Genomic DNA, 20241 nt, shown 5'->3' with positions numbered 1-20241 from the left:
CAAAGAAAATGGTCTTATAGGATCTGAACATCTGCAGTTGTTCTTGACAGCTGTTAGCCTAGGGGTCACACATTGTGCTGAGCATCTTTTACTCCTCCTCAGGCTTCCTGGCTGTGCGTGAGTGTTTTCAGTCAGGTGTGGTAACTCATCTACCTGCCGTGGCCTTGCAGTGTGGCAGCCACTGTTGGGACCTTTGCCACCTCTCAGTACAGCAAAACATGAGAGAGGCCAGAGTCACTCACCTGCCCTGTGCTTCTGCCCTCTTCTGTGATGTGATCTGACTGAGGGCAGAGGCCAGCTGTGGTCCCCTGGCACGTCACCCAGCGTATGAGTTACGTGACACCAGAGCAGTTGTATTCTTGCTCAGTCAGTATCTTTTCCATCAATGACATGGCTGTGCTGAGTGGCTTGTTTATTGGAAAACACATGGCCACAGCACAGCAGAAGGTGTTTCACATTGAGTTTTCTGTGGTGGAAACTTTATAGAAAGTGAACTTCAATGAGATATCTTAGTCCTTTCAGCTGCTGCTGCGTTTTTCTGAGCTAAAATTGAACTATCTTAAAACCATCAAGCCACAGTTGTGACCTTAAAAAAGCCAAGTTACTTTTGTCATGGATCTCCAAAAGAGATGAGGCGATGTCGCTGCCCATGCCACACTGTGAGGTGAGTGGCTCCAAGCACATGCAGCTGACCTGATGGTTAATGCATCTGTAAACATTTTGATACCCTGAGCTTGTAAGACAAGACTGCCAATAGGAAAGCTGCCACTTTGAAATTCTGAGCTGCCAAAGGGCAGGAAAGCAGAGGACATCAGTGACTCTGTTTTGGGCATGGTGCTTTAGAGATGAGGGACCTGAATTTGCTGGGAGGGAGAGGAGGCTGCAGAGTCTTCATCCCAGGTAAGGAGTGAGGCGGTCTGCTATTCAGTATATAACCTATGTCACTGCTTGATGAACTACCTAGAGCAACTAAGAGAAGGACATAGCAACAGATTTCTGGAGAGCACTACCAAGTTCTTGTGTCAGACCCACTGTGTGTTAACATGTGCTTGTGTCTTGCTGCTCAATTCCTATTATTCAGTAGGGCAGCTCACAGCATTTTAAAAATTAGGATGATTTTTCTTTTATTCTAGAGGATGGTTTTATCTTGCAGAGCTGTTTTGCTATTCAGATATAATAACTTTCCTATGCCTTCGTATTCAACTGCAATAAAACTGAAAGGAGAATAGGATTTGTGAAGGCTGCTGTTCATAAAAAGTGGCAGAAAAGAAATTATGCTTTCTGATTAATGCTGAAGAAAAGAATGCCCTGATTAAAATAGACAGGAGGACGCACGAGACTGAATGGTAAGAGAATGAAAGAAGAGAGATCAAAGGAGTCCTGAGCAGAGAAATCAATGGACTAGAGACAAAGGGATGGGGGAAAACCAGGAGAAGGAGACTCAAAGAGGGAAGGGATCTCAGGAAATTAGGAGTTAATGAAGAAACCAGGACAAAGAGGGAGCCCCAAAACCTACCTCCAAAAAGGAGAGATGGTCAAGTGCCAAGGAAATGGAGAGAAGAGGGAATGGACAAAAATTAGCACAGAAGTGTGTCCATGGTCTTTTCTTGAGGTAAGGAGGAAAGAGAAAAAACTCCCTGTATCAAGATGGGAGAAGGCGAAACTGAGAAATGCTCCAAGTGCTCCTTTTTCTTATCTAAGGGTTCCTTCAATTAAAACTCTCTGTGGTGGAGAGCAGGACCCCAGCCCAAGAAGGGTTTAACTTTGTGCTAGGGCAGCATCTCCAGTTAAAAGTGCTGTAAAAGCCACTGGAGGAATGTACAGAACACACCTCAGAGTACAGCTACTGCTTGGTCTCTGAAGTCTCTGTTGGGGTGGGTTTGGTCCCTCAGATCCTCCTCTAAGAGGCTTGCAGAGATGGGAAGGAAGAAAGGTTGTTTTCCCAGGAGTTATTAGTTGCTCAGAACTGGTCTCAATGGCTTTGCTTTCTGCGTGTAGTATCACAGTATGCAGACATTCACTATCAATGTGATGGCTTTATAGAGCACAGCTGAAAAGTAAACGAAGAAAATATGTGATTTAAATTTCCTTTTGGCTCACCACACAGGCAAGTTGCAAGAAAAGAAGGAGTTTAAACAATATGGAAAGACAGTGTTCCTAAATTTAGTATTGTTTCCTAGTTAGAAATGAAAGGCTGGGGGAGAGAATCCAGTTATCTGGCCTGCTCTAAAAACATTCTCTTTCTGCTTGGTCTTCACCTTAGCATGTGAATGACTATTAATCACAAGCAAGTGAATGCAGCATCTTGAAGACCTGTCAGACCCATATAAACAGACTGAAACAAACTGTTAATATTGCTGTCTAGGGAGAACTAAAAACAGACTGATTAATTGTATTGGCACCTTACTGCCTTTGGGACACTGATAGAGCCTGCCTTATTAGGGAAAAGCAGATCACTCTGAGGTTTCTTTTATTAATACTATTTGCATTATCATCTTCTTTAAATCTATACCTTGCTCTTGAACCCACATCGCAAAATGAAGATGGCAATGAAGCTGGAAACTCTTGGTGTCCTCTGGGAAGACAAAACTGTTTACAGTGCTTACAAGTCACTTTTTCTGAAGAATTCCAGATGGCAGTAAACCAGGTTAGCTCAGGATCTAGTTGGCTTAAATGTGGAAATGTTATTTATAATGCTTGGTGTGCATAGATAGGTACTTTGGGAACTTTGAAACTTGGCATCTAGCAGAGAACTGAGGGCTGAACCACATTGTAGGCATTGAAGAAGCAAGTGACTAAATAGGAAAAAAAGGAAGGAAGAAAGGAAAAGAAGCGGAAGAAATCCTAAAAGTAGCTAGAAGGCTCACAGTAAAAGTGGTCTTCATCAGTTATAATGATTTGTTTTCACCTATTGCTCCACTAGATTCTAAGCTCTTTTTATATTTACAAGGGAAAAAAATGAAAATGAGACTTGGCTGGGAGGAGAAATAAGGCCCTCCACTGGTGCCGACCAGCAGCGTTCCTCCGAGACCAGCCAGCTGAGACCGTGAGCCTGTTGCTGAGCTCCCTGTTTTACAAGGGACCTTGTTATGCCTAGTTTGCTGTGGCTGTCACCTCAGTATTGCAACAGACATAATTTGCCTCAAATGTCTTTACTCAACAAGTTCTCGCTTGTTTTGGTTGCCTTGCTTGCGTGGATGCCACTCAGGCAGAAATGCACAAGCCTGAAACCTCGTGCCAGCAGAGAATTAGTGCAAGTGGAGCTGTACAGATCCCACCACCACCTGCAGATTGTTAGATGATGAATGATGTGCGAATGGCACAGGCAAACAAGATGGACTCAATAAAACTGATAGTTAGGAAAGAGCGAGAATCTCCAAGTCCGTTAAATAATGAGGTTATTCTGTGAAGCTGTGCTGAATGATGCAAGTTTTGTTGTGGTTTTGCTTTCTTCCTTTTCTCTCTAGACATAAGACACACTAACAGTGCGTCCATATGCCACAGCCTCTTTTCCTCTGTTCTTGTCATGGTCAATGGCTTTTCAGCTCAAGGAACTGTCAGTGATTTTTTGAGAAGTCTTCAGGCACCTCCACGTTTACTGGAGGGCAGGCTACCCCAGGTCAACCTTGGAGCTCTCTCTGGACTCTTGGAGCTCTCTCACCTATACACCTAAACCTGCAGTTCAGGTGTTTCTAGCCCAAATATTTTACATATAAGGCAGGGACACAAGATAGATGTTCTGCAGCACATTACTCTATACATTAGTGCTCGTTGCAGTGCCCTTTTTATGGAAAACTTGCCCTCTTGTTGCTCTTCTCTGTCTGATACCATTTGTCCGTCAGCTCCAGAACAGCGATACATCGGTTTTACTCGAGCAAAACTCCAGCACTGGATATGTTACGTAGCGTCTCATAGGAAGACCAAGTGAGAGCTTACTGTGACAGCAGGGGGTTGGAGGTAACACCTCCAGTGCCACAGACCTGTGGTCCTGGCTGAGCCTGCCTGTCTGTCAGCACAACATGAAACAATCCCAAATTCGGTTATGTTGAACAATAGACTCCTGTCACTTCCTACAGTGAGCCTTAGACATATCACTTCTGACACAGGAGTAGATTACTTTCAAAATATTTGTGTGGCAATTGGGGAACCTGTCTAAACACATCACAGGAATCCTGATTGATCTCACGCAATCACTGTGCCACCAAATACCTCACCTATGTGAAGCTGGGGCTGTGTCGTCTTTCACACCAAGGACAACAGAAGGTCATTGAGTCATGTCCAGCCAAAGGAGACTATTTTCTCCATTTTCTTTGCAATGGGTAGGGCCATTTGGAGGGTGGAAAATCCCAAAGTAGGGAAACAAAGACAAAACTTGTGGAAGCAGTAGACTGCAAAATGAACGTTTGAGCAGGAAAGGAACAAAAGGATGTCGTTTCATAGCACTCAGGGCTCTGAGTTAATGGCAAGACCAAAAGAAGAAGAAAATTTGCTGCATGGGTGATTGGAAGGAGAACAAGAGATAAACTCATTCAAAGAGGATATCTGGATATCCTGAGAGGATCCAGTGTTAAGACCAAACAACAGCCCAAAGCAAGGAAAGGTGAGAAGACAAATGCAGAGAAGTATGCACGAGCCATCTGTTGTCTTGTGTGTGTGTAGTCATTGCAGTAGCTGAAATAATACATGCCCGTTGATGGAGCTGTTACAAGCAGACCACCTCTTTGCTTCAGCTCGTGTCTGTCTGAAGAAGTGACTGTGTATGTAGCGTCCTTTCAGGTTATCATCTTAAAAAATCATTTGGCTCAAACTGTAGGGGATGGATTTGTGGTGGACTTCGAGCTTTCATTTCAACTAGGGGTAACATACGGAGAGCAACAAGATGTGTGCTGGAGCAGACAGGGTGGAGGTTGTACTGCTGCCTGATCAAGCCAAGGGAAGGTTAAAAGCACAATCCGGTGCTCTGCCATGGTCAGCATCCAGCTGAGGGGCATGGCAGAGTATATATGATAAGTTTTCCAGATGACAGGTGGGGCTTTCAGTTTGTTTTCTGGTCTAGGGGCTCACCTGCACCTCCTTGTCAAATACATCAGTAGTATTTGGCATTTTTCAAAATGGTACTTTCTATTAATCTTTTGAGATCAGACCCCTTTAAAAAAATGACTTTTCGAAGTTCCTGTTATAAGTGTTATCATGTTAAATATGACTTGTGCCATTTTTATCTCTGCATTTTTATATCAGAACTTCCAGCAGCAAACAGCAAGTGCCTGGTAAAAACAGAGAGCATTTTCTTATTCTTCATTTCAAGTTAATTGGGGGATCTGAGCTATTTTGATTTAAAAATGAAGCTGTGTGCCTTTAATTCTCTACATCCTGCTTTTAGTAACAGTAGTACTTGATTCCTGAGTTTGATCTGTAGTAATTCTTGTCTTTCACAATGTTACCATACCCTTGCTGAAGTAACCACAGAGGAGAGAGTTAATGTACTGCATTTTAGTTGAAAGTTTATATACTGCTTCAGGATTGCTGATGGATGATAAGAGTAACTGTTTTAACACAGGGATGCTCCTGGGGAATTTCATAACAACAAGAAACAATACCTGACCTGAACATGTTTGCTAATAAATCTAGCACTTAGTGTGGGCTGAAGGTATTTTGGAAAGGCTGCTCCCAGAATGGAGCCAGAGGAGTGTCTGTACCTCATGAATGTGAAATGATTCACAAATGCTTTTTTAGCCAAACCTGTAGAATTATAAAAAATCATTAATCTGGTATAATACCACAAGAACTAATAAATAAGTGGTTTTTATCTTTTAAATCCATTATTACCTTTTGACTTTCAAATCACCAGGTTTCCCAGGGCCCCACTTTCCTGAGTAGCCTTTTTTTGGCTGGAAAGTTGGGGTTCTCCTCTCCCAGCTTCCCGGAGCTGAGATTTCCAATGAAACACAGAATCAAAAGCCTGAATAAAACTATGAGAATTAGCAACACTGGAAAAAAGTCCTACCTTTCCCCTCACCTCTGATGCTGTCCTCTACCTTCAATTAACAGATTCCCTGTCAAATGAATTGCAAGAGAAAACCTAGCAAGAGATGTTATTTACCCTGCCGCATGTATTTGGGATAACCGGTAATTCACTGATATCCCCTTGTACTTCTTGAATAGTAACCCTCAAAAATTTGTGCTCCTGCTGAGATTGGAGCATACGTGGTTCCTCTGCACAAGCCCTGGAGCTGCAGGGACTGCACAGGATCCCTTGCCCCTCATTTAGGGGGCGAAAACAAAAGTGGGAGCAGCAGTAATCGGCGTGTGCTTGCCCATCAGCTGCTTTAGTTTGCAGCGTGGTGCAGTAGCTTAAAAGTCAATTGGTGGTGGTGTAAGTATGAGGAAATGCAGGTGGTAGTCAGGGTGCTGTGCCAGCGGTGGGTGTAGCAGGTTCCTGCAGAGGGTGGAGAGCACGGTGAATGGGGCTGCGGGCTGGACCGGGGCATCTGCAGCTCCTGTGAGTCACAGCTCACTCATACGCTTCTCAGCCTGGTCAAACAAGGCGCTCCTGGCTGGCACATTAAATTGCGGTGCCAGCTTTCCCGACCTCCCCGCCACGCACCCCGGGTTTCAGGAGGGCTTGTGATGCAAAAGAGCCGTGGTTGTGCCCGCCTGCCAGCGGATATAATTTCTTTTGGTTGTGCTGTAGAAAGAAGAGTTCGCTCTGCTTATCACGTTTTTACTCGGGTTATAGTGTCAGGCTTGGGCAGATTAATTGGTTGTAGCTCTAGCAGAGCTGTCAGGGTATTTAACCCATTGGAGAAAAATTAGCTGAGCTGATGATAAACAAGCTTTAAATGCAGAGCAATTACTTAGTGCTAACAAAGCACCATGACTACACACTTTGTCCAAATGCAAAAAGCAAAGTCTTATCACTGGTTCTGTTTGCAGGAGGACAGTGAAAGATAACCTTTGTTTGTGCAAATACTTACCTGATAAGATCATCCGAAAGGGAACGGATGAAATTTCTGGTTCTATCTTGCCTGAAGGTTGTGCCTCAGATTACAAAGTATGAAGCAAAAAAATAATCACAAACTGAGAATGCTCAATTTTGCTCTCTTAGTTGGACCAAAAGTCTCCGATGGTGGGTTTCTTTCCTCCTTGTGTTGATTGCTTTTATTTCTAGCACATAACAATAAAGCAATTTAGAGACCTTTAAGCAGTAGGACGTTGGATTTCATTGTTCACAGGAACTGGCAAAGCTGGAGGGCTGGTTAGCATTGAACTTGGGTTGTTCATTGCAGGCTTAACCCTGGCGGGTAGTCAGGCTTTCCGGCACAGCAGCCCTGTGACTCACAACCCTTCTGTTTTGCATCCATGGTGAAACTGCTCCGGGAGTTTCCAAACTGTGAAAGCTTAGGAGGTGCTTTTAGTGGGACGTGCACTCAATACCGTTTGCCTCTCAAGGGTCACGGGTCACATTCTGAAGCAGCAGAGGTTTGAGTTTTTATTGTGATGAGTCTTAACATGCTTTTGACCTCTGTCTAGCTCACTCCAGTTTTTTCTTTTTTTCTGTGTTAAGATTTGACTGAAAGGACACTGTTTATTGAATGCTTTCAATTGACCAGCTTTTAAAAAAAAATCCAGTTCATTACAGCACATTGATCAAAAGATTTACAAAACTGACATGTTTTATTTTACTACAAATAACTTCCAAGAGATTTCCCGCTCAGTCTTTGTAAAGGACCTGTATATCAAGGAAAAATATTATAAAATGCGAGCACTTTTTTTTTAGAATCACAGAATGTCAGGGATTGGAAGGGACCTCGAAAGATCATCCAGTCCAACCCCCCTGCTGGAGCAGGAACACCCAGATGAGGTTTTGGTCTTTTTTGGATCAAGGCCTTATATTAACCCAAGCACGCTCAAAGCTCCATCTTGTGCAGAAAGTAAATATGTTATTTCTAGTGGAATGTCTCTAAGTGTAGTTATCTTAGCCTGCTCTGTGATTTTTGGTTGATCTGGATGCCATGCTGTACTTTGGACACTAATGCAATGGTGTGGGGTTTGTGTGAGCCCCATCCACCTACTGTGCTCTACTGACCTGGGCTTCATTTGGCCAATTTCGGTTGCAGTTGACAGTGAGATGGAGATGGCAAAGACATCATGAGAGGAAGCATCTGAGTCGAGGTGCAGGTGGGTCTGCATTACTCCTGTGTGCCTCCTACCAAAAATGGCTTTATATAAGGCATCATCTCATTAGAGAACCTGCGCAGACAAGCAAGCCGTTGGAAAACAGATGACATTCATTTTCTTGCTTGCTGGACTACTTGGTCTGCATGGATTTCCTGCCCCAACTGATTTGCTTGCATTTTATGATGAGGTTTTTTGAAAATGTCTTTGAGTTTGATATTCTGCTGCCTCTTACTCTGCACCCACTAGAGGCTGACAAAACTGCCAATAAACAGGTGGCTTCACAAGTTATGTTCAGCTAGCTGTTTAGTTTGGGCTTTTCTTTCCAAATGGGACTAATAGAAGTTTTCGGGAGGAGATCTTAGTTGCAGATGTGCAGCACAGCAAGATGTGGTTTTGAAACAACCGCTCAGCTCACCACAGGTGTGGTAAGGGTACATCTTTCATGTTTTAAATGATCAGGGACTGAGCTGCCCACTTTTAGGCCATTTCAGTGGTTTCACGCTGATGGAGCTGTGTGCTCTCCGCCTTTGGTGACGTGTGACGGTGTTGAGGGAGCATTATGAACCTCTGCATGTTACTTCACAAGAAATTTTGCAAATGCTGTTGTACTCACAAGCTCTGGTTGCTCAGCAGTGATCCGCAGCAACCACATTGTGATTTCTTTTGAGTCAACAGAAGAACTGCAAATCCAAAGCTGGACCAGCCTTACTTACTGAGAGTGTTTAATGCCTCAGTTTCCATAGAAATGGCAATAAGCACTCCTCTCACTTGAGTGCCAGGTATGTGCGTGTGGATACGTGTCTTGCATAGCTGGGAGGGCAGGGCCTACTTCTTTTCCTGGAAATAGGTTTGGAAGGAGGAGGAGCGTTGGACGCTGGCTCTGCAGAGCTGCTGCTGCAAACTGACATCCCTCAGAGAGGGGGACAGGTACAGGAGAGGACAATGGTCACCAACACCTGTGCTGGCCAAGACCCCCTCACAGAGGGACCTCCCTCCATCATGAGTTTGCTTTTCATCTGCACACTTTTATTAGGAGTTAGAGCGTGCGGGAAATAGAATACGGTACTTGAAGGCAGGGGAACGTGATGTTAGTCATCAAAATTAGTCGTTGACAGTTTCTGCCTTATGGGCTATCCAGGCTATTTCCTGAAAAAGGAAATCTTTCATTAGCTAATTGTTTTCTTTAGCAGTGCTGTAAGGGCATCAGCAAATAATACAGTTCCTGGCAAATCTACTGCACTGTTTAGTGCCTGCCTGTGTAATCAGGTGAGAACGATAGGAAAATTTTAGTGAAAGACATTCTGTCAGAGCTGAAAAACACTAATGGCTTCAAAATGCTCTTCAGAGTTGACTCCTTAGCAAGCAATCTTCTATGTGCAAATGAGGAATCTCAATGTCAAATATTGTCTGATTGGCTTTGTACCACTCACCTTAACAGCAGTGAAAAGTCCTAGTCCCTCCAAGACGGCTTTGAAAGCATCACTTTCAGATAGTTGTTTATGACAACTAATGGAATAGAATAAACTGAGGTGCTTCCCTTATTTCTTAGATTCAGTGTTCTGTCAAAGATGGCAGTTGGGACTGTTATCGCTGCTGATCTGTGTCTTTGCTAATTATGTTGTCACAGCTTCTAAAATCTCCTCTTTGAGTTCCTGTACTTTCTCTGTAGTCTCATATGATCATGTAAGTTCATATCGGCTTTTCAGTATCTTTGTTTTTTTGAACATGTCCAGTGGTCTTTCTGTTCACTGCCATTCAGTTTTACCATTGCAGACCAATCTTTGCCAGGGCTTTGTTCATGCATTTAATAATATCAAGAATGTTGTTTCTGTATGGCCTTAAAACCACATGATTGTTATGTAGGAACTGACTCCACAATTTCTTCTCTAAGCAACACGTAGTGTAAAATACTTGCACCTCCTGAGATATTTAGTTGCTTTTTTTGAAAGGCTGATGTGATTCTCCACTCCCCATCATACCTTAGTGCGGTGGTATATTTGTTCTATGTAGAAAATAAAGCTCGTTAGCTGGTTGGTTGTGTGTACACACAAAGATAGACATTTTACTTAGATGCACTTTTTTGTTTCCTGACATCTTTATGGCAGATACATAGGTTTTCATCAACTTTCTTGCTAGGATACACTTACCTTTACAAGGTCCGTTTTTCTCTGTGATGCTACTTTAACCCAGTTTTTCATGTTACTGTAAGTCACTCTAATTAGGACATCACTTCTCCAATCAGGTTTCTGTAATTTAGCTTTACTGAACAGCTCTGTCAGTGGATTATCAATGGTTTTGCCTGAAGCTTTGAGTTATGTAAGGAAAATAGGCCTTTCTCAAATAAGTCATTATAAAGTATATAGCAATGCATATATTTTGGTATGCAAAAGGGAATTGATATCAATCAGCTTTGTTGGGAGAACAGTATTGGCATGACATTTTTCCCAATATAGGTACTTCGCTTACAAAGCTGTAAATCACATCTGAGATTAACTGTTACAGCTTTCTAGCACACCAGGAATCTTGTACTAAAAACCATAAGAAATACTTTCAGTGTGTAGTTTGAGTTATTTGGTTTTATTACTGGGTTAATTGTTTAAAGAAGCACCTGTGCTCAGGATGAGCTTTCAATGACTGTAAAAGTTGCAGTACATGCTTACCTGACCATCAGAGACTGACACTGGCACAGCGTTTGTTCTTATTGTGGAATTGTGCACATGAGGGATGCTTTAAAATTAGTTGATGCTTACAGGGTGACATAATTCCAGTTTCTGACAAGCATTCTCTGTAGCATCCATTGTTCTACAGGCTTTTGGTGGGGAGAGGGAATCTCGGAGTTTCCCACTCAAAAAGGCGTGACACACATCCATTCTTGTCTTTTCCAGGATCTTTCCCAGAGAGTATCTTCTCCAGCAAATCCATCTTTATTCTCTCGCAGACCTTCAGCAGGTAAGTTTCTTCAACTAATTCTTCTGGTTCCACATCAAGCCTGTTCTTATCTTCAGTGCTAATTCTACATCCCCCCTTCTTGCTAATCATAGCATAAATAGCTTTATTTCCAAGCCATGTCTGTGGTTTATAGTTAACATAAAATGGGGCTAACAGGGGTGTTGGTTAGCAATAAGAGAGAGAAAGCCTAAAGTGTCAGTGTTGAAATGGGGCTAGAAAGAGACTGCAAAAGAAAACTGTAGTCTGCGAAGACAACTTTGCTGTGAGAAATTTTTCATCTGATCAATAAAGGCTCATCTAAGGCTCAGGCTACAGGTGACAAGGAGTATTTATTCATTTGCTTGAAAGAATAGCTATTCAGGAATTTGAGTTTGTACAGTCCCTAGTGTAACATGCTTATTTACAAAGTCTGCTAGGCATTACCACAAGAGAGGAAAAAATCATTAAAAACAAACAAACCAACCCACGAAAACCTCAGCGAGGCTGCTCCACAAAGTTAAGCCCTGCGGAGTTACTGTGACAGATGTGGCCACAGGAGAGTAAGTGTGCCAGCAAAATGTCTTGGCATTGATATTGACTGAACTAAGCAAGCACTTTGCAGCACATCTACCTGAACAGCAGGATGTTATTACCTACCAGATTAAACAAGAAAAAATTGGCAAAAAGCTGAAAAGGGAGGATAGGGAATCTAAGGCGAATGTGTTGCAGCACTAAGATGCACAATGGAAGAAGCAATGAGGTGAGACGCACTAGCTGGCCTGGGCACATCCGTGTTCACACTAATGCCATTGCCAGTGGTATGTAGAACACATTATTTTAAGCTTCTTCCACTGATGTTTCCTTTGTCTAGTGATGTCATTTCTGCAGGATAATGGTTAGCATAGTTCTGGGTGTTGCCACATTGAGGTAGTTCAGATGCCCCTCAGATCTGGAGACCACAGAACTGCAGAAAACGTGGCTTTTTTAGGCTGGTAAAGTCACAGAGTAGAAATTATTCCATATATAAAATAAAAAGGCCAGTCATCTGAGGTGTAAAATTGTTTCCACATCTTTTCAGCATGTTCTGCTATCTCATCTTTAATAATCAAGCCATGAAAAAGCAAGCTACTTAACTCCAGAGCTGCAGTCTCCCTGGTGGGCCTGTCTATTAGCCCCCAGTGCTTTGTAAGCTGCTTAATCAGTTCCTAACGTTGGTAGTAGATGTTTTAGAAGCAATCAGCAGCTTATCAAGCACCCTGTGGGAGGGAGGAAGGGTAGAAGTCACAATTCATCCACTGATTTAGCAGTTTCCTTTAGCATGTTTCTTTGTGTATATTTGTGTTTGCAAGACACCTTCTCTTCCCTCGAGGGCCTCAGCCTCAAACTTATCATATTTAGAGGCAATATAATTTGATTACCATTTCTGCTGGGGTGGGTTAAATTGGATTTACCTTTTGATCTAGCTGTATCCTGATTGTCAGCCCGGAGAGGGTTTTCCACATTTCAGAAGCTCCGAATTTGAAATCGAATTGCCTTTTTTTGTGAAAGTGGAACCTGAGTGGAAAGGGGAGGAGGGCCCCATTGAGAAAATTAATCCAACAGCCAAAGAAACACTAATACCCTTCTAGCCCCTGCCTTCTTCCCTACCACTGCTTTCTCCTGATTGCTCATCATTTTATACTGACCTGCAGTTTGGACGGTTTTTAATCCGAAAAGTTTCTCCTCATTTTGATTCCTCTGCTGACTATTTCCTCATATCCATGGGCTGCTTTTGCACTGTATCCTGCTGTCATGTAGATTGCATGTGTTTGGGAATTAACTAAAAGGTTTATTAAAGATTAATGGAAAGATAAGGCATGGTGAGTAAATTAGAAAAGCAGAGAGGGGTAATCTGCAGATATAAGCAACCTTTACCCTGGTTAGTCCCAGCTCAATTCTGATTTGTTTCCTAGCCAAGTTCTCTTTAAAGACCCTAGAAAACATGGGTCATTTCCTACCAAGCAGCTGAGTTTCAAAAATATGGTATGAGGGTCTGTTCTTAGGTGCAAAAAAAGTTGAAATGCCCATTTGCCAGTAGATGAAGCAGCATATAATACTATTGTAAAATTCGATGCAATTTAAATCTCTTTCCAGGCTTAACAGAGCTCCATGCCTTATGAATGTGACAGAATACATACATGGTCTGGGGATGGTTTGGACAGGGCTCTACTGGGGAAGACCTTAACTGTGAGGTTAAAAGCAGAGTGGGAAAAAAATAGAGACAGAATGTCCTTGATTTTGGAAGTTCACCAAATCCTGGTGAGGTAGTGGGTTTGCTAGTAATTTACTCATTAACAAATGCTCATAGTGCAGATGTGGCTAGGCCTGACCTTTAACCAAAGAGGCAGCAAGTGATGGTCTTTATTTGTATGTGCGTGTTTATTGAAAATAAACACAAATGCACACATGTACCCCAGCAAGGTCTCACTGCACCAGGGCCCCAGGGACTACAGTCAAGTTTACAGCAGGTCTGTCTGTCGGTATTCCCATGAAATACATGTTCTCAAAATGCTCTCGTCATTGTTGCTGTTGGAGTGTTAGCAGGCAACGTAACTAATTAGGTGCATTCAGATTTAACAAACACCGAGTGTGACAGGTTGTCTGTTCTGTCCTGTTGGCTACACTTGCTTTTCTTTCCAATGCTTCCCAGCGTCATCTGCCCAGTCACAGGTAACACCACTGCATCTCTGTTAGCCCATTTGTCCAGGTCTGTTCCAATCCCATTGTGTTAGGAAGCAAGTATTCACTCCTGAAATTGCTGGGTTTAGCAGACGTAGTACACTGCAAAGATGGATTACTCTTATTTATGTGCAGTATAGTCCCTGGTAGTGCAGCCACAGTCCAGGCTGGCTTTACCCTAAACCTACTGGAGGTGCGAACTCTGTTCTCCGCTGACATTACTAATGGACATGTCCCTGGTTTTGTGGACATGCGGACACAATCCATGCATGCTGGAGTTAAAAACTATCCATTCATTTTGTGTGACTGTGGGGCTGTTCTTGGTGACACTAAGAGTTTTTACAGTGTTAAATGTTGATTTGGAAAGAAGGTGCCTCAGACAAGACTCTTGCGTTTCTTAGGAAAAGTAATTCTTGCTACTTACATTAGATTCCGTATTAACATGAGCTTTTAAAGTGAAAGACTTGAAGTGGCTATTGTAACGAGTTCAAAATTCAGGTGCTTAATCCACACAGTGTTAACTAATGTCTTGCCTGATTTTTATGTTCAATAGCAAGATACACAAGTGTACAAAGATTATTGCAGTGATGGTCTTTACTGTAGAAGCTCTCATAATCATGGCAATTACTTCATCCTGGTTATACTACCCCTAAAAGATATGGTGAAATAAGAAGGATCCACATAATGGCAAAAATGGCTGGATGTCAAGGATGGGAATTGTGAGGCAGCAGATTTAAAAAGAGGATAATTTGAAGACTTGTTTACACAGGAACACTCAGGGAAAAAAAATTGAAGTGGCAAAATATGGGAATTTAAAATGATGAGTTGAATTACATTGAATCACTGTGTTAATAGTGTTATTCAAAATATAAGTGGCTTTCATTTGGTTTATCTCCATTTACTTTGGAAGCAAAGTGAGCTAAATTGTATTAAGGCCATTTTCATTCTGAATGTGTATGTCCATACAGGGATTTAATGTAGTATAATTTATCCATTTTAACATTGTAGATAAACTAATCCGTTAAAATTTAATTAAAACATCCATTTACTTCAGATCAACTTTCCTGACTATCTACCTGTAGGTGAACCTACAAACAATGTGAAGAACAGTGGAGAGAAAGGATGAACAGGAGAGCCCTATTCTCACAGTAAAATTATATAGCACAGGTCAAGCAGTGAATATGAAATATGCATAAAAGTCCTTAATGGAAATGCTGCTTTGCAGAACACACAGCGAGCATGAGGAACTTAATGCCACAGTAATATTACTGAGGCCAGAAGTTTATCGTCTTTGAGAGGATTAAGTATCCATAATGAGAATGTCCACAGTTACACTACGTAAGATAAAGAGATTATAAGGTTTCAGAATATACATGTTTTTTACTGAGGGGATTAGGAAAGTGTCTTTCCTGTTGACAGACAAATCAGTGATTTCATCTTTTTCTGACGTATAGAGTACTGATTACAGTGTCTGATAGGGTTTTGGACTAAGTGAACAGCTGGTCTAACCGAAGCATTCCCAAAACTAAAATCTTAATGTTTCTGTTCAGTTTTTTGTGCACATAAGGTTCCCTAACAAGAATAAACATCAGCCTCAATGAAATGGAAGTTCCACCTAATTTGAGTCTAGTATATTGTTAGATCAGGATTAGGAAGCCTTAGAAGAACAGAGAAATTGTTAGGTCTTGTTCACTTTTCCAGGCTTTTAATCCATGCTGTACTTCCATCACACCTCCTTTTCCAATGGCAAATTTGGGTCCCCCCTGTATTTTCTTAGGTTGAGTTGGCAGAGGAGATCAGAGATGCCCTTTCAAGCATTTTTACATGTGGAAAACTGGTAGATTTAGACAAGTTGTTTAATGAGTCCCAACAACAGCAAAAACTGCAAGGAGATGTGGACTTCTTTTTGCTCTCCACTTGCTGTTTTTTTCAGAAGTAAAACTTATTTTCTGATCGCTCAGTCCTCATACAATTACTGAGAAATGCATAGATGAGGTTCTTAAGGTCATGATTTAGTGCCGGTGTTAGGTTAGCGGTTGAACTTCATCTTGAGGGCCTCTTCCAACCAAAATGATTCTATGATTCTATTTAACAAAACATTATTTTGTAAAAACACAGGTTTGGTTTCAAGAGTTGTTATTGACATTTCCTGGCAATGCCCCTAATTAATGATGTTAAATCATCTGCTAGTGTTTGAATATCAAGAATATGTTGTTAATGCTATCAGAACTTCTGATAATGTTACTATTTTTCTCCGTATAGGATGGAATTTATAATGTTTATTAAATGCTCTGACATTGTGACTGGATGAACATTATCTTATGACTAAATCAGAGTTTTATAGAAACATTGAACTTCCCAAGGAAACGTAAGAATCATCTTCTAAATCGACCTGGTGATGTGGCTGATAGTGTTGCAGAATGCCCAGTTAAAACAGTGTTTTCTTAAGAGCTCGAGGAAACCAGAGGCTGAGGAGCTACCACTCCATGTCTTGAGGATAAGATGCAATACTTACAATCGCAAGTAACTTTTGAGGGTTTTGTTCACATTTGAGACCAAGTCAAAATGGTGTTGGTTCTATTAATTATCAGTGTAGCTAAATAGGTGGTAGAGTTGTTCCCCAGAGGAATGTTGACCCTTCTGCATTTTGGCTTAATCCAATTTTATCTTGCCTATATTGCTGTTGAAATAAAGTTCCCATCTGGTGATAGGGTGTTTATTGACACTGAATGAACTTCTTGTAATGTCAAGAAGGTGCTGGTTCCTTTCCTGGCAGACAATATCAGCATTCTGGGTGATCTGCCTCTTCCAATCCCTGTACTTGAAGAGGGGCAAGTTATGTGCTTGCTGTTGATTTCCCAGTTGAAGGCCTGTAGGATGGGGATCCTACCATCCCATAAAGGACAGCTCTCTCAAATCTCTACCAGTATCCAGCTGACCACATGCTGGAAGATGTCACCTAGAGCAGAGCTGTTTTGAAACAGTGGTAGGTTTTGACTGAGGTGTCAGGTACAGCCCCTGCTCTTAAATATTTGGTAGTAGGTAGACTGAAACAGACGGTCGTGTGGGAGGCAAGGGCCGTACACACTGTTAATTTGTACAGTGGTCCAGTTCTCATCCTGAGGCAGGTGGGATTTGGCCATTTTTCCCAGCTCTGCTGCAGGCTTCTGAAACACCAGACAACTAATTTCTAATGGGATTAAGGTAAAATGGGTCCCACTTCACTGTGTGTATGTTTCAATTAGACTTCCTAAGCACAATGAAGTTCAAAAGAAGGAAAGCAGCACTTTGCAGGGGTAATCTGTCTGACCCATTTTAAATATGTTATGCCATTTAAATACATTAAGATTTCGAGGCAGCAAGATAATTCTGTATTTTAACTATATAAACGTGCAACTTGGACCATAACAACATAATGCAAAAAGCCATCTTTCTGTCTTGCCTTTACAACCTGTGCCTGTATGCCTGTGGTACCTGTATTAGCAGAAGAATATGAAAATAGTCCTAGAATGTGCAAAACACACATATACATTGCCATAAATATTAAAAGGTCTGCTAGCAAAACAGCAATTAAATGGCTTGTACACTTTCCTGTGGCTGTGGCTCCTTTATCGCTCATTTATTTCACTCCCTGGCGTTTGCGAGCACTGAGCTGCCTCTCAGCAGAACAGGAACCTTCAGGTTAGCCAGTATTCCAGGTGTGTGTATAATTCTCCGAAGTGCTGACAGCTCTGCTTACAATTAGTGGTAATGGCGATGAACTTGCGGGCGTTGCCTTTGTGTGGCGGCTCTGCTGGGGAAGGGAGTTGCTGTCGTTGGGAGTGGCCCATGGTCAGACAGAGAGCACGACAAAGTGTGGAGATATAGCAAGATTGTTAATAGATATTTTTAACAGCAGAACCGGTTTTTTGCGCTGCTTGAAACCAGAGTTTTCAACAGGGCTTATTAAATATGCGTGGTGCTTTTTCACGTAAATATGTATTCTAGGCCACTTGGGATAAGCGTGGCTTTTTAGAATGAAACTCTGTCTAAACCAACCCAGCAGTGGTGCCAGTGGCTTGCAGATTTTGAGCTGGGATCTCCCAGGATATTCTAATTTTTTCAGCCCCTAGAAGAGGTAGTAGCAATATAAGCTGCCCCTTTTCTAGTGCTTTGTGCTAGCCAGGTTCCTTCTGTTCCTTTTTTTTGCTGTGCAGAATGAAAGGCCCAGTACAGGAGATCAGGGTGAAACACTAGGCTCTACGTCCAGCCATTGTCTTGGTACGTTGCTTTTTTGTACTAACATCCTTCAGAGGACTCCTCCTTCAAATGCCCTGATCCAGTCCTGTGCAAGGCAGCAAAGTGTCTAATTTTGTGATAAGAGTCATGAAATAACATCATACTCAGTGGGCATGTAGATCCAGTTAACATCTCTGCATGCAATTGACTGCTTAATCTTTAAAAATACAGAACAAAATAAAACAAAACAAAAACAAACAAAAACACAAAACAAACCACATATATACTCTCTTACTCTCTGCCTGAATGCATATTTACTTGTGTGTGTATTTAGAGTCACATATGTTTTTAACTAAGGCAAATGCTTTCTGTTCTCTACCAGCCAAATTCCTGGTACTCTTTCAACCTTGTTTGATTAAAACAGCCTTTAACCTTTGCTTGAATAGCTTTTTCTTCAAACAACCTATAATTCATCTCGGCAACAAGATTAGGAGAACTTGGGGTGTGACAAAATTGACATGTAGCTGCCTAGAAACCTTGGGAAAAGGAGAAAGGAGAGAAGGCGATAGAAACACAGTGAGTGTGGAGGCAGAGACTGGAGTCCTGCTGTAGGGCAGGCTGGAGGGAGACAAGTGATTTCCAGGTGTGTTGTTTATACTGAGACAATTCCACCTCTTCCTCACTTGCGTCAGCTTGACCTGCTGAAATTTCAGGCTTTTCTTCCTTTCCATGAGAGGAGTGGGGAAGAGCTTGGAAGGACCTTGTCATGCTCGCCGCCTCCTGCCATAAATTCCCTTGGACTGTCACTATTTTGTTCTTCTCCCCTAACTGATGTAAAACTCTTTCTTCACCTTGCCCCTTGCCTCTATGTGCTTGTCATAGATCAGCAGCATTTGCTCTTGACCTTGTTTTGTTTTTCCTCCTCTTCCCAGTGCCTGTTATAGTTAGTGGCTAATCTGTGGAATATCCCTTTAATACGAAATGAAAGTGCGGCGTGTCGAGTGGTCTGGTTTGGAAGGACTATGAACAGCACACGGCTCTGCCGTCAGCAAAGAAGGCAAAGGGAGCTTGTGATTTCTTTTTATCCAAATTCTCACTCATTTCTGCTTTAGTTTGATTTATTTGGTGGTTGGTTGTGTGATTATTTTTTTGTTGTTGTTCTTCACAGTGTTTATCACCAAGTTTCCTTTCAGGATGTTGCCTGACGACATGTTATCACCCGTGCTGTTGGGAGCTGGGGTTGTGGCCCATAGCATGGCTGTAGCAACAAAAGATGGGGCTCTCCTGAAGTTACTGCGCTGTTCTTTCCAATTTGCTTTACAGCAATGCCTAGTTACTGATTCCTGTGTGCGTGCGCACAAATAATAAGAAATCATTCTTCCCTTAAGTCGCTTGCAATTTATCAAACAAGGTAGGCAATCTGAAAGAGGTGACTGGGAGTCAAAATAGAGCAAGGAATGCTGAGCAGACCAGTGTATTGCACAAAAGATGCGGCAGAGCTGGGATCTGATATCTGCCTCCCCAGGGCTTTAACTTCATGATCATCCTTCCTCCTTCCATTTCCCTTTCCTCTGAACTAAAGATTAATTGTTCATTGAAATCGTAACAAGAATTCGCAGCGTTAAGGATCTGGCAAACGGAAGGGAAAAAATCCTCGAGGAAATTAGTGGTCCGTGAGCATTGTGTGTTCCCTAGATATAAATGACTGGGAACTTCCCAACCAGGGTATATGTTTTCCCTTTTTTTTTCCTCTGCAGCTTGCATTATCCTTAGCTAAGCATATTGTAGCACGCTTGTCTCCAAGTCCACGTTTTCATCACAGAAATCCCGGCCCTGCTGAAATCTCTCATGGAGCGGAGATTTCATTTACTATTTGTGCTTTAACGCCCAGTCTCCACACTCCGTGAATGTGGAAAATACGTGCTTGTTCTCCAGGTAGCAAACAGGTGATGACCACCATTGTATCAATAGCTTTGTGCACCCCAATCTGATTTTGCCCTTCCCCGCTTGCAACAGATGAGAGAATGCATCAGAAAATTGTTTCTGAAAGAGGTTGTGCAATGAAAGGATAGGAGGTAGAGTGTGAAACACAGGTGAAACTGCAGCAAAAGAGGTCTGGGGCAGGCATTAGGAACAACTTTCCAGCTGTTTTGGGTGCTGGAGAGTTGTGCGATCTCTGTGGTGAGTTTTTAAACAAAT

The 20241-nt window shown here is 42.1% G+C and overlaps 1 protein-coding gene across 1 annotated transcript in view; it reads left to right on the top strand.

Moving 5' to 3' along the window:
- PLEKHM3 (pleckstrin homology domain containing M3) overlaps positions 1 to 20241 on the top strand; it is a gene marked incomplete at its 3' end in the record, with an annotated part of 68879 nt that overhangs the window by 29804 nt on the left and 18834 nt on the right. The window contains exon 5 of the mRNA XM_080346488.1: positions 11064 to 11127. Coding sequence (XP_080202614.1) covers positions 11064 to 11127 — 64 coding nt within the window. The remainder of the gene's footprint in view (positions 1 to 11063; positions 11128 to 20241) is intronic.

This window comes from Nesoenas mayeri (assembly GCF_963082525.1).
Source record: "Nesoenas mayeri genome assembly, chromosome: 6".
NCBI classification, from domain to species: domain Eukaryota; kingdom Metazoa; phylum Chordata; class Aves; order Columbiformes; family Columbidae; genus Nesoenas; species Nesoenas mayeri.
The sequence above is the reverse complement of the archived record's forward strand: the minus strand, read 5'-3'. Positions and strand labels throughout refer to the sequence as shown.